This window comes from Etheostoma spectabile, chromosome 16 (assembly GCF_008692095.1).
Source record: "Etheostoma spectabile isolate EspeVRDwgs_2016 chromosome 16, UIUC_Espe_1.0, whole genome shotgun sequence".
Classification (NCBI taxonomy): domain Eukaryota; kingdom Metazoa; phylum Chordata; class Actinopteri; order Perciformes; family Percidae; genus Etheostoma; species Etheostoma spectabile.
Window position 1 is genome coordinate 17761328 of NC_045748.1, and position 15286 is coordinate 17776613.

Below are 15286 nucleotides of genomic sequence, written 5' to 3' on the forward strand. Positions count from 1 at the left end.
CTTAGGGACCTTTCATCATATTGTGACTGCAAGTGCTGACATATACATCCAAATGTCATTTTCATGTATGCATTGATGCCTGCAGAACTACAGCTGAGGGTCCAATACTATTGGGAGGGGTAAGGATGAGAGATATGTGTCAGATGTGTACTCCTTCCTCCGATACTGATTCTCACTAAGGGCTATGGCCTGTATCCAGCCCTTGCTGTACTCTTGCGTGACTTTGCTGTGCAAAGTCACGCAATTACTGTGCAATCCAAAAAAACACAGACTCCTGACAAGCATTGACTACATTCTGAACAGGGCTGGGGTCATTTTATTTTCAGTTTAAACATTTTTGAATCTGTGCTTGAGGTAACAAAGTTCTGATTAAGCACTATGAGGGAGGAGTTCAAACTGAAACTAAAATCACCCAAAGCCGAAATGAGGTGTTAACGATGACATTCTTTAAGTTGTGTTAAATGTAGTATTTTTCCTTGCAGGTCGGTTAAACGGAAATGGCATGTGAGGTTCTGTTTTTTGTTTTTTTTAAGATTTTAGTGCATTTTACATGTGGTGTTTTCAACATGTATTCTTTGAAAGTATTATGGACTAACATGCAAGTGTGAACAAATGCTATAAAGAGATACTATAAGCAGCAAGGCAGACAGAGCTGTCTAACCCTATTAGATATGATGATCTGAAGATGGCAAGTAGCAGCAGAAGCAGAAGTAGCAGAAGCCATGCTAAAAATGTTTTAATTATGCATTCAGGATTTTGATCTAAGTATAAAATTGTCTTAGGAAATTGTGTATGTGGTTGGTCAACAATAAGTTGGCATTTTTTTGTGTGGGTATGTGCATTCTATTTGGGCTTTTGTGTTGAATCTGTGACTTAAAACAATATGGCTGTCTCATTCCCCACCAAGCTAGGAATAACCTCTATACCCTCTGATGTGCCTATGAAGAAACACTTTACTGAAAAGGACATTGAGATTCAGGATGTCTGAATGAACGGAATGAGACCAGGAATGATATAAGCACAATCTTATAGCCCCCCAGAATTTTTTTTGAATATGCCTATGCCATCAAAGTGTCTGAGGATTATTTTTTAACATTTGTCTTGATTTCCTTCATATTTGCAAAACGCCAAGCCAACATCAACATAATCCCCCACTTGCACATTTTGATTTACCTTTGGTTCAATCATGTGACTGTAGAGCAAGGTCACTAAAATAGACACTAAAGCCAGCACAAAACTGAACAAAAGGCATGCTACATAGGCTTGGTTATGTTTTTGTTTAGTTTTTTTTTTTTTTCTTTACTTCGTCAAAAAGAGTCTGTTTCATGTATTTTTCTCTCCTTGCTATATGTGTTTTTTAAAATAATATTGCGGGGTTACTTTCCTTTTGGCTGAGAAATGAGGTTTTCTGTGGAATCTCATGAGTCCCATCCTTTATTCTAGATCTTTCTGTGATGTGGAGGCAGAGGCATTTCAGCTGGTTGGGGTTGCAATATGAATTGAGAGGTATGCCCGTTAAGCAGCATGTGCAGGAAATTGGAGGCCGGGAGGAGGATGAAGGAGGGGTCTGCTTTGGCCACTCTGGCTGTGTCGTGTTGGAGCAAGGGTCCTGGGACGTTGAACAGAGGTCCCTGCTCGGGTTGGTCACCCCAGGGAATAGACATGTTCATCCTTTCTGTTCTCTATAGCATTCAGATCCCGACAGGAGCACTCATCCCGTATGTCACAGGACATGGGGAATGGAATCACCTGGGTGGGAGAGAAAAAGATACTTGCATTCATGAAGCTGGCCTTTCAAAAATATAAAACCATTTTCTGATCTTACACTGCTATGGTTTAGGTTTGGCTAGATTAAAATACAAAAATAACATGGTTAGGATTAAGGAAAGATCATGGTTTGGGTTAAAATGACCACTTCACTAAAGGGTAACTACCGTTTTCTTTTTTTTTTTTTCAACCTGGATCATATTTTCCCATGTTTTTTGTGTGTAAGTGGTTGAACAACAATCTTTCGCATTGATCCAGTATTAAGCGTGACCACTGTAAGGGGCAGCCTTGAACCATGCTGCAAAGTAACTCTATGGGGCGAATGTGCATTATCAGTTAGCGTCCACTAAAAGTGCTGTTTTTGCAACTAAAAGGCTAAGATTATTATTCTGTTTCATTATTTTGTCGGACAACATTATGGAAAGGATCCTTACAGAGATAAGCCTTTTTGAGACTCTTTAAGACCTTTCTACCAGAAACAGCTCTGAGGTCGCTAGCACTAAAGCCACCAGACTCCATTTCAAAAAACAATACTTTTAGCATGTATAAATCCAACATATTTTCACATGAGTTGTGATGGTTGGAAAAGTGGAAAGCCCTAAAATGGCTTTTCATAGTTTTATTTAGTTTCTGTTGACTTTGAATGAAGTGTATTTTACGATGAAAAAAACTGTAGTTACCCTTTAAGGTTAGGGACCTTTTTGTCATGTTTATGTGTCATGATTTTTTAAAAACAACATTGACTGTCCATTGGAAATGGGATATGAACAACAGTTTCCCTTGTTAATACAATGTTAAGTTGACCCATCCATCCACACTGACTTCCTCCTTCTGTGGATGTTGTCATTCTATATTAAAGCTTAGCTTTACCCATCTCACTTTGTGTCAGATGCACACACACACACACACACACACACACACACACACACACACACACACACAACACCCCACACACAAAACACACACACACACACACACACACACACACACACACACACACAACCACACACACACACACAACACTCACACACTCACACACATAACCTAGCCCACTCTCTTTCTCTCTCCTAGTAGTTGATGTAGACCAGATTCAGCATGGTTCTCATTAGGCCATTTGTCTCATTTTATGATGGGTACACAAACTCTGTGTACACAGTGTACTTAAACTCAGAGCTACACTGTCAGCCGCTGAAGCCTAGTGTTGCCAATACTGTGGCATCAATTTAGAACAACAAAACATGAAGAAATTGTGTTGGAGGTGTGCAGTCAGAAGAAAATAATGGACACCGGACAGCCAATGAGAAGCAAGACGTTTTTCTATGGTGTGAATGTTTGTGACATACAGTGTGCTACTTGTATGCGACTGTCGTACAGTATAAAAGAATTCATGTTTTTTTTTTTTCCTTAGAACCAAAAGTTTACTTAAAAGTCCTAGTAGGAAGTGTTTTGGTGCATTTGGCATTCTTACAGACACATCAAATATCACAATCTTAGAATATCATTTAAATCAATATCCCAGTTTCTCTGATAGTCGGATGTCAAAGTCAAATACTGCAGGTGTAAATAGTTGTGGAAGATCATTGGCCATTGCCCCTGGCGTTTGACGTCCTTGGATAACGTTAGCAATGCGTCATGAGCACCAGCTGTTGCTGCCTTGTCTGCTTGCCTCTCGGGGGGCCAGCTTCAGCTGTTTGGGTACACAAAATGTGTCCAGGCCAAACAAGGAACACATGTGGTCCAAGGATGGCATGGAAGGCAGGCAGCAGACCAAGGGCATGTCTGCATTTGTGTCCTGGTGGCTTATTAGATCAGTCTGTGGGGGCCTGCATTGTTGCTTTTTCTTGTTAGGGCTGAGTGGTATTGCCTTTTTTGCACAATGGATCTCTGTATATAATGTAAATGTAACAACAATACTGGCCTCTGTAACCAACACAGCTACTTAGTTTACAGCGTGCCTCATGCCAAACACAGCTATTAGTTCAATTCTATTAGTGAAAGCTGTCTGACCGGAGTTATTTCCAGGGAAGGGTCATGGGGGTTATTATTTGAATATTAAGTAGCACCCAGACTACTACTGTAATGCCATCAAACAAATTGCACAATGAGATAATACTATCTGGGAGGGTTAGTCAGGTAATTATTTAATGCATCAGCATTAAAATGAGAAAATAATGAGAATTTCCCATTCACTAAGATGCATCCATGATATTAGTATTCCTTTTATTGCACACCATCAACATCAACATCATTTGCTGTGTTGCAAATTTTACATATTTATCTAAAATCACATATTCTAAGATTCAAAGTAAATACATAAATAAATAAAAAGCCCTTCTCATAATGTATCACTTTCTTTTAGTTTTGCTAAAAGTATGTAATAAAATTGGGCACATTTTTCTTTAAAAAGCAGTGTAGTAAATGTTGAATGTTAAAGTTGGTGGTAAAGGCACACAGGAAACCCCACCAATAGTTTGTGAAAGTCAGTGATTTGTTGACAGCAGGTCTGTGGAAGGACATGGGGGAGCATGTTAGTCAATGAAGAGCAGGCTCCCCTTTGAAATGGGGTATAAAATAAGTTGTTTGTGTGTGTGTGTGTATGTGTGTTTGTGTGTGTGTGTGTGTGTGTGAGAGAGAGAGGGGGTGTTCCTCATGTGAGGGCCTGGTGGGCAGTGCCAAGACTCCTCTGAGAAAATGAGCCCTACATGGGACAACTTTACAAGCCAAGGGCCGGACACACTTCAGAAACAGCTGTCAACCTCATGAACAGTGTTTCCACCAAGAACATGGGGCTCCTTACTCCCACTTGACTCTTTCTCAGTTGAATAACACTATCTCTCAGGTTCACACCACTTTCACAATGTCTCCTTAGAGTCTCTTACTTACTTTACCTTGCTTTATTACTCCTCTATCTTGCAGCACCCATTCCCATTAGACCTCCTACTACACCTCACGTACCCTCTTTAGCCACTTCTGTGTATCTCTCTATCTAGAAAATGATGGTGGGTGGCAAATCTGACATGGTTTCCTTTGACCTTGACCTCCAGGGTGGCTGGGCCAGCTGCCACATCTGGCCCTGACTTGAGGGTTCTCTCAGGGTGGCTGGGAAATGGGACTGGCTGGCCTTGTGGGCCTGGGGGCCCTCATGCTGCCCCATGTCCCAGGGCTGGGGGAGGACACCCACTAACTGCAACATGAAAGCCCTTGTGAAGAATGCAGACCTTGTCAGAGCACCATCCTTCCACCTCAGCAACAGGTCAAAATAACACAAAGTTCCTCTGATTTTTGAGTGTGCAGTATGTTTTAGTCAGGCTGAACAGTCTCATGATTCTAAACAACCTTGCACGACAGAACTGTCACTTCGCTGATGGTGTATCACAAAAATTAAAATTAATAGTCAAACTAAATCAGTCACTTGAACCATTAAGTAAAGAGGGTATAGTCTGAGGAAAACATATTTACTGTATTTATAAAACTTGAACAGATGTCTGCATGAGACAAACAGAAAGAAAATGGATATGATTAGAACAGAGAAAGAGCAACTTAAGAGCAGAATAACACATACTTGAGTTTGGCAAAATAAGTGTAGGAATCAGTAAACAACCAAACCCCCTAAAAACTGTGGGGAGTTTAAGTAGTTGCCCCTTCCACCCTCACCCCCTATTCCTCACACACAGAAAATTTAGAAATTAAGGAAGCTATGGCATGCTGCTGCTTATTCTATGATTTGCCATAAGCATTGCATTGTAGTGGCTTGACAAAAACAAAGACATTAAGAAGTTAAGAAAGCAAATCTTACTGACATGACCAAAAAATCCCTCCCCTTTAACTGCCCTGGCAGAGCCTTGGCAACGAGAAATAAAGTCAAGTTAGCCACCCTCAGACATTTAAAAAAAAATTAAGAGTTGTTGCTGGCATGTGCTTTTGCCATCCAGTTATGTGAATATTTGATGTAGAACATCTTAAATCAGAAATTAAAAGAGAATTATTAATCACTGATAAATTCCATACAATCCCTCTATATCTATACATCTGTACAAGCTTCAAAAGATGGTCTGTTTGGAATTAGATTTGTGGGGATTATACAGAAATAAGTTAAACCCAAAAACCCAGAAAAGAGAATTACATTTCGGTTTTTATTTTGAAAGGGCTTTGTCTACATGAATCCCCAACAGAGACAGAGAGGTTAAGTGGTCAACTGTGTTTATCATGGCCCATCAGCTTAGACACAAACATCAATCATGACACATAGCAATCACATATTAAGCATACTTAGAGCAGACTCAGAGTTGTAAACAGGGGTGAGGGACAAGGAGGGATCTGGGCACTTACCCAAGACCCCACCGCCAACTCAGACAGAAAAACCTACAGGCACATTTTTAAAAAGTTGTTATAAAAAGTTCAAGCCGTATAACTATATAATCGGTGCCCTCTGCGTACTGCATCCAAGAAAGGAATTCAGTCTGAACTAGGGGGCTACAAAAAGGGTCTTGCGCAGGCAACCCTCATACCCTTGCCTCCTCTCCTCCCTGCCTCTCCAAATTCAGCCAACAGCTTGCAACTATTAAGGGGAGATCCTGTGGTGACCTTACGTGCAGCCAGTCCTTGCACCTTCAAAGCTCCTGGGGTGGAATAATACACGGCAAGTCATCCAGAACTTCTTAATACACAAATCTCTACCAAAATAAAAGACAAGAGCAACATTTGCTGGGAAGGGGAGTAAAAGTAAATGTGCAGCTTGAGTTCCATTGCTCTTTTTCTGTTAGTTATTCAGATTTTATCGAGATTAAAGTTGACAAGAAAAAAAGAGAAAATAAGAGGGAGGAAGAACCTGGCAAACTTTAATAGTTGATAATAACCTACTTCCTACAGTAGTATTTAGGCTTGTTGGGAAAAAGTGGAAATTGTCCAAATTTTGAACCTTGAAGACATTTTAATACAATCCAGAAATTGTAATGTTTCATATTACGCCATTGAATAATTTCAGATTTGAGAGGCATGGTTTTTTATGTTGGCAAAAACCATAAATAATAATGCCACTGCTATAATGAAGTCACTTAAGCATTTTCTAGTAAGGAAGGGTAAGCAGATGTTTTCATCAGTGTGTTGTGGAATGACAACATAATAATGGTATGAACAGTTGGTTTTAGGTGACAGAGTGAACAAATGAGGCAGATTAGGATTTGTTTTAACTGTTGGACTAATAGGAACTAGGTGGACTAATGGGAAAAAAAATAGATGACTCTGGATGCCGAGGGCAAATGCCAACACAAGGGCGAGGGCAGTGTTGTAAAATTTAATTTTGCCTTGTCCTTAATTCCCTTTACCTCATTACCAAAGATCAGAGGGAAAGACAAGATGTAAAAGATTTTGGCAGCGGTACAAATGAGAGGTGTGTGTGCATGGATCATATCATAGCAGTGCTCTCACGTGCTGTGTTACAACACAGTGGGGATACCCACAGTGAACAAGATTCCCACTGAGTCACCAAACCTCTTGTGCATAACACCCAGTGGCGGATGTGTCTGTTTGTGTGTGTGTGAGAGACTGTGAGTGAGACAGAGTGAGAAAGAGAGAATGTGAATGAGTATCCGACGGTGAATGAGTAGGAGAAAGACTGACTGAGAATGAGTAAGTGAATGAGGGTGAAAGGGGGAAAGAAGGACTTGGTACGCTATTGGTTTATCCTCCTTCCTTATCCTTATTTAGTAAATTAACATACAGTAGCCTATACACTAAGTTAATTAGGTACACCTAGCTACAACTATTGCAGTCTAAAGTCATAGCTTTTTTGAGGTCTTAATTTAACTTTATGGTCTTTTTGGATGATGTTGAATTGCATTACGTCATACTGACAGATGTTTCTATAATTTTGTTCACTCCATTTACATCAGTAAGGATGGCAAAATAACAAATACACATCTCTGTATAATATAATATGTGGTATTGTGACACCACACCCCTTTGTTCCTACCGAAAGTTTTTGAATAAAACGGTAACAAATATGTAGTTTAATTACTCAAAAGACTAAATAATTTCCTGACAACTAAACTTTAGTTTTTATCAAACATTATTTAACAGGATTGAGGAGTGCATTTAGGTCAGATAGTTCATGGTTGACATCAAGTCCCCTCAATTGTTCAGGAACAATTAAACAAGTTGGGACAAAGTCCTCACTTGTGGAGAGAAGAACGTTAATTTCTCACTAAAGAGGAAAACACTGCCCATCTTTGGCAAGTGTGTTATTAAGCAGCTCAGAGGAGGGAGACTGTCATAAATGAGTTACAGACTCCATTTGTCATATATTGTGTAATTTTGTTTTGGTTTTAAAGGGTTTTAATCCGTCCGTGCCAGCCTGCCACGCTTGTGTTCAATTTAGGAAAAAACTGAATCAGGTGCAAAATACCAACATGACAGAGTTAATCAAATAGGGATGGGACTATGAGGATAGGCTTTTCCCAAGAGCAATAAACAACTTTATTCAAATGCCTAACTATACGCAATTACCAAAATGACAATAAATATAGAGGAAATTGAAATGTGGACGAAAATATATCAAAGTAATAGTACAACCAGATTAAGTTTTCAGGAAGGTTGTCTAGCTAATTATTAAAAACTGGCATTCTGGTTTATTTGAGTTTCATTTATGTACTTTTATGTATATTAGCCATTGCATTTAGCAACGTGTGTGAAAGCAAGCAGCATCAATTAGGCAATGGGCTCACAAACTAGAAAGCAAAAGGGATTACATCAAACATCTGGCTTTCCTCTGTTCCCATATCAACGTCACATATCAGCTTAATTCCTCAGTGTTTCCTTTTTGTTTCTCACCCAGTTACTTTCCTTGCCCTCATTCCTGGCAGACGATAAATCATATTATGATTGGTTATTTCAGAGCAATTTTTCATATCTTTCTGAGCAGTTTCAAGGGGACCTAATAGTGGAAAACACAAGTTAGGCTGCTTTCTTTCAATAATGCCAAGGAAAAATGCCTTCAAGGAGAATTTGGACAAGCAGCCTGGAGTTTTTGAGCCCAGCTACAGTATGATTCACTGTATTATACGAAGAAAAGGGTTGGAAAAGGATTATGTATTTTCATAGCTGAGTAGCATAGTCCTAGCCAGTCCTTTGTGATTATACACGGACAAAACCCAACTAAAATCACATTTAGTTGTGTTTGGGGAAATATCAGAAATGCTTTTGTCTTCTTTTTTCATTGCTGGCTGGAGAAGCATGTTACTGTCTGTATTTGGTTGAAGGAGCTGGCTGAGTGCTGATGATACACCTTAGGGAACAAGAGACAAACTAAACAAACGTGTGCTGTAGCCTACATGTCATGGGCAGACAATGTGTTATTGGTAGTATTAATGAGTAAAGACCACACCAGCATCTAACTGGACCAAAGTTTGGTGGTAATGTAGGTTTTTGTTTGATGAAAGTTTCAATAAAGTCATGTTCAGAATGACTATGGCCATGTAAAATTTCAAGACATTTAACTATACTTTTTTTGAGAATATTAATGGGAAAAACACTTTCACATAGAACGTAACACATAGAAAATGTGTTTATGTGTTAACTCTTATGAAATCTTTTCCTTCTGATGTATACTGAAATTTTCAATGAAATCCTGTTCAGGGTGACCCCGACTATAATCAAACCAAATCTGAAGTAATATTACTTTTTCACTCCAAACTAAATTAAAAAGTTGGCAGCCCTGCTGAAAATATGTTGTCCAGCACCTTATCATCTATAAAAAATGACCATTTAAACACTATGCAACAGTGCTGTTTGAAAATCTTGCTCCTCCAGCAAAGCCATGCCCTGGTAATTATATTGCCAATGTCTTTACAGACCCAGGTTTAAACAAGTAACAAATAATATAGATCAAAGAAGCCGTCTCTTGAAACATATTGTTAGCCAGGAAAAAAACATGGCTATAAACCCAAAACATCCATGAAACATTATGTGTAAGTGGATCGGAAGCAATCACAAGAACTTTGGTTGTATTGTGGAAGATGGTGAGATGACTCTTTTATGTCCTTTTCTCACAAGGAGGAAATGAAGAGGCTCTCCAGTCAGACACACACAGCTAGTGAGACACGTGGACTGTAATATAAGTCCAGCCAGACATACAGATTGATATGCCAGGAGTACAATGAAAGTCCCTCACCAGATTCATAGAAACAGGCCAGGCCAGAGAAGCAGATGCTGCTGCACAGAAGCTCCAATACACTTCCAATCAGTTCATTTGCCAGCAGCTGGCTTGAAAGAGCCAGACAAAGCACCTCCCTGACTTAAGAGAGTTGCAAACACAGGGATGACTAAACTTGTTGCCATGCTCAGCTTAACCCGGAGGACAGCCAGTCAGTTTGTGTACAAATATTTGTGATACAAATAAAAATATTTGTGGGTAGTACCCACCAATGAAAGTATAAGCATTTTACACATTATAAAACTGAATATCACAGAAAAAAATGGATGAAGTCTGAAAACTCCCACTTTCTTGGATGTGGTATCAGTAATCTGTATACCAGTAACAAAAAGATTTGTTTAGAGACGTTCCAAGAGGTGAAATACAGCAGTCTTCAACAGTGTTATTCAGTTTTGGTTTCCATTCTACTTACCTTGTGTTGGCAAAAATGATCATTTATAAATGTTTAAGCTTGATAATGGCAACCTCTATTGAAAACATGGCAGTAAGAAAATTAAGAAGTCCAAGTTAGTTAGGCAAAGGGGAAAGGGTCAAATAAGATCATATGTAGTTTTTTTTTTATTCCTAAACTTTGTGTTTCTCCAGGGTTGGGGAACAAACATTGACTGGTGATCAGTGTGTCCAGGACCAAATCCAACATCATCTCTTTGTCTAAAGGCCAGGTGAAGTTTATTCTGAGGTTCAAGCATGCCACTAACCTTCTTGGTCTTGACCGTGGATTGGCAGCAGTCTCCTCCGTCATAGTTGCAGAAGGCTCTGTTGTTGACCGAATCACAGTAGTTGTCTCCCATGAATGGCTATATCAGAGACATTAGAGAGACCATGTAAAAAACATTAAACGGGGAAAGAGCCACCTTGCTCTTTAATGTTTAATTTCTTATACTGCACTGGAACTTTTATTCTCGTATTTTATCTGTTTTTAATTTCTTAATCGTTTTTAACTACTCTTTAATGGTTTTTGTAAAGTACTTTGAATTGCCTTGTTGCTGAAATGTGCTATACAAATAAAGAGGCCTTGCCTTGCCTTTCCACCTTTGAACTGGTTGATTATGGTTAAAAGGTAAATTACCAAAGATGCTTGTTCTAGTACTTTCCTCTTGATCATTTTAGGGCCTTTTAGTGGACTCTGGATAATTTTGCTGATGAATCTCATACAGTCAATTTCCCTCATCTTTCAACATGACCTTTTTAAGCCCTTTGTGGGCCAGAATTGTAAATCAAACTGAGGACACCATAAACTATTCATTTCACTAAACACTCCAATAAGGTGATTTATTGGAGCCCCACCCTCTCCACTTGTTCTTCTAATCAGGTTATACAATTGGCCTAAACTGGGTGGATGATATTAACGGGAAGAGGAATTCTTTCACATGTTGTATTCACATGTGAACGCACCATTTTTAGACAAAAGACAACTCATGTTATAAGAGGTAATACAACAGTAATTATATCAGATTGCAGCAAGGTGATAACTGTCAATGAGCCATATTAATTAGTCTGATACCAGATACTCATGTAGAAAAAGCATTTCTAATTGGTTTACAAATGCCTAAGGGTCTTTTGCTACCAATGACCTGTGCACCATGTGCAGAGGGTTGTCCTAAGCAACTGGCATCAGAAAAAAAACTCAATGGGGACAGTAACTTGGCAGTGTGTTAAAACACTGCTGTACTTTTAACTTTGACTAGCTTGTCAATCTCAGCCCTACCTGGAAGTATGTTAAGATTTATATATCCAAGTGACAACAGATTCACTCTTCACTAACAGTACAGGTTGGTCAGAGTGTTTTACTTGTCCAACCTCTGTGAAATCCATTGTCTGTCCAACTCAATTGGCTAAGCACAGTACAATTTTATGAAACGACGTTTGGAGGCTATTAAGACTGAGACTCAATTGATTTCAAGCTAACTGATCTTTCTTTGGATGTGTTCTTTGTGTGATGGGGGTAATGTGCACAGTCCATGTGTATGTTTTGTGTTTTTGTCATGCAAGTGAAACAAATTGTAATGTTGGCCACTTTGAATGTCTACACTCAAATTTGGAAACATATTTTATCAGACATATTTCTCATCCCTCTGTTTGTTTTGGGATCAAGAAAGGTGAAAGGATCATATCATAGATGAGACTATTATCTATTATCAAAAACAAAAATCTAAATAAAGTTAAGCCCTTACCTCACATCCTTTGATACAGTGGAGCAATTCTGGGTGTGGATACCATTTAAGTCCCATTGTACAGACTATACTCTGAAAGGTAAAACAAAAGTTGAGGTGAGGTTTAAATAACAGAGATACTGGTGCTTTTAGGGGTTTGGGTAATTTCTCTTATGTGCAGAATTTGAACAGCTAAAGTCACATTTCTTAGCCGTGCGCACATGCACGCACGCGCGCACGCACGCATAAACGCCCGCACGCACACACACACACACACACACAGATACACACAGACACACACACACCTAACAGCTAAATGCTGCTACACATGGAAACCTTCATGACTCCTTGATTTACAAAAAGCTGAGAGAGAGAGCGCGAGAGAGTGAGAGAAAGAAAGAAAGAAAGAAAGAAAGAAAGAAAGAAAGAAAGAAAGGGAGAGAGAGAGAGAGAGCAACGTAGAGGTAAAGAGCACCGTGTTCTCAAATATATTTGCAGAATGTGTGGAATTACATCCTGTCCTCCCACTGTGCTCTTCATTGCAATGCAACAGAAAGCATTAGTGTTGAGGAGAAGTTGGCAGGATTGTAGATTAAATGCGTGCCTGCAGGTACATGAAAATGCATGTGTTCCCATAGTGTGTGTGTGTGTGTGTGTGTGCGTGTGTGTGTGTGTTCAGCACGAACGTCACCCAGACTTGGATAATAATGTGCATGATCAAAATTGTCATCAACAGCAAAGGACTGTCTGACCTTAGATGATCAATTTCTCAGACCCCTGTGTCCCAATATCTCCAAAAGTTGACGTGCTTTTCTATTGCTGCAAACTAAGGTATTTTTCATTTCAGTGCTGTCAGCAAATCAATGCAAAAAAACAAAGATAGGGGTTGAAGGTGGAGAAAGAACAACACAGCATATGAGGACAACTGCGGGAGTAACAATTCTACTACTGCATAGCAGAATACATGGACGTCTGTGTATGCATTTGTGTTCAGTGATGAGTGCTATAGTGGTCAGTTGCTCTATGGTGGAAGATAAAGCACATTATTTTGTCTTTTAGATTAAACTTTTTTTGCAACTATTGTACTTTTACTCTCTTTTTCATGTGCTTTGCTATGATGATGTCATCCACTTCTTCTCTTCCCCTCTCTCTTTTTTTCCTCTTTTAGCAAGGCCGTAAATCATGATAATCCATGATCGTGGCCTGGCCTCACCCTTCACTACGTATAGGATCCTCACCCTCTGAAGCCTCCCCGGGGCGCTGATACCACATAAAAATAGATCCCTATCTCAGCGTCACCACAGACGAGGTCATGTCATGCAGAAAATGACTAATTCCACAGCTAGCCCGACAGGGTAATTTTGCTGATAGAGGGGGAGGAGGGTGCTGGGGGCGCAGAATTGTTAGTTATAGAGAAAAAAGAAGAGAAGGTGGAGGTGGCGAAGAAGGAGATTATTCTAAGTGGGTCACACTAAGAACCAAACTACAACTAGTTTAAAGGCAATAAATCAACATCAGTTATTAAGGTGGCCAACATTAAAGCTTCCATGGCATGAAAATTTCACTTTATGATGTTTTTTAACAGTTCCCCCAGCCTGCCTATGGTCCCCCCAGTGGCTAGAAATGGCGATAGGTGTAAACCAAGCCCTGGGTATCCATATGGGCTGATCTGAAATCTTGCCCCCTACGAGGTCATAAGGGGCAAAGTTACCTCCCCTTTCTCAGCTAGCCCGATAATTTGGCCCACACATGAGAAAGAGACATCATGGCTTTCAAACGAGAAAAGTGGCAGTTGGTTAAGGCCACACCCACAACCTCCACCTTGCCCCCCCCCCCCCCCCCCCCCCCCCCCCCCCCCCCCTCTCCTCCTCAAAAGCAACAGACTCAGAAATGGCACATACAAAAGAAAGCTCATTATGGGACTGGCTCTAGTGGCTGTGATTCTGCACCAAGGCTGAATTTTGGGTAAGACCTCCAACTCAGCAAAGCAGAACTAGAAAGTGCATTTGTAGAAACTGTATGACGAATCCCTCCAGAAAGTCGAATTATGGCTCCTCCAACTTACTACACTCCTACTGTAACTACAACCGTAAGCCATTGTCATGATTGATTTCTCTTTTCCCCTCACCAACCCCCTCCTGTTCTTGTTTCTTAATATCCTTTCATTACAGCCCTGTGCATTCCTTGTATCTTATATCTCAGCTAAATATGTCTCTTCTGCTCAGCACTTGGTTATTTATTGCAATTCCTGTTGCACCTAGTTTTCTGCTGCTAGAATTAAATGGGCAACACTCTCAAGTGGGACCATAAAGGATCCCTTAGACTTTGACATAAGTGTAATTGCCAATGTAACATACTACAAATGACTATATGTAGCAAATGTCTGTCTGCTCATGATTGGGGATGTTTGAGATCATTTCGATAATTATTGGAAAAGGTGTATCTTTTATGCTTGTGTGTGTTTGTACTTTCAATTAATAGTCTATCTGGAATCTATCGGTTGATAGGTAGTGGCTTAGGACAAAACATGGCACATGCTTGAGTGTACACTACCAGCAAAAACTCTTCCTCCTTCAACCTCCTAATAGTGGTGTATGTTTAAAACCCTCACCCCCCACCCTCACTTCTCTGACTTCTATTATGCTATCCACTGCCCCCAACAGCATAGCCTCAGGTCTCAAATTACAACTGAGCACAAATCGTATCAATTACACAAATCCATGAAAAACAGATAATTTCACGTCCCCGTGGCCCAAGCCACCCCTCTCTACCGAAATCCACCACAAAAAAGCTGCTGACTCAGTGTGACTCTGAAACAAAAACAAAAGTAGTTGTAGGAAAAAAATACAGTGAGAAATGCAATATGTTCCTTTACTGGGCAATGGCTATTCTTTTCTCTTTACAAAACTTGATGCTATTTAGTTAGATCTTCCTCTACAGACAAAAGCACACTAACCTGGCAACAACATTTAAAACAACATGCACATCACTGACATTAATCAAGTTAAAAAAGGAGGGATCAGGCGCACATATATTTGGAGGTTAATGCATCGACGCAGAGGACCAGGATCCGATTAGAAGAGTAGATTTAGTCCAGTATGCTTCACTTTACCTACACGCGCACGCACGCACGCGCGCGCACACACACACACACACA

The 15286-nt window shown here is 39.9% G+C and overlaps 1 protein-coding gene across 2 annotated transcripts in view; it reads right to left on the reverse strand.

The window, feature by feature from the left end:
- Positions 1 to 15286, reverse strand: part of pappaa (pregnancy-associated plasma protein A, pappalysin 1a) — an 88928-nt gene that overhangs the window by 4555 nt on the left and 69087 nt on the right. For both annotated transcript variants that reach the window (XM_032540393.1, XM_032540392.1), the window contains exons 20-22: positions 12151 to 12222; positions 10675 to 10773; positions 1 to 1749 (exon numbers count right to left, since the gene is read on the reverse strand). The exon at positions 1 to 1749 is cut by the window's left edge and continues 977 nt beyond it. In XM_032540393.1, coding sequence (XP_032396284.1) covers positions 1645 to 1749; positions 10675 to 10773; positions 12151 to 12222 — 276 coding nt within the window. In that variant the 3' untranslated portion in view covers positions 1 to 1644. The remainder of the gene's footprint in view (positions 1750 to 10674; positions 10774 to 12150; positions 12223 to 15286) is intronic.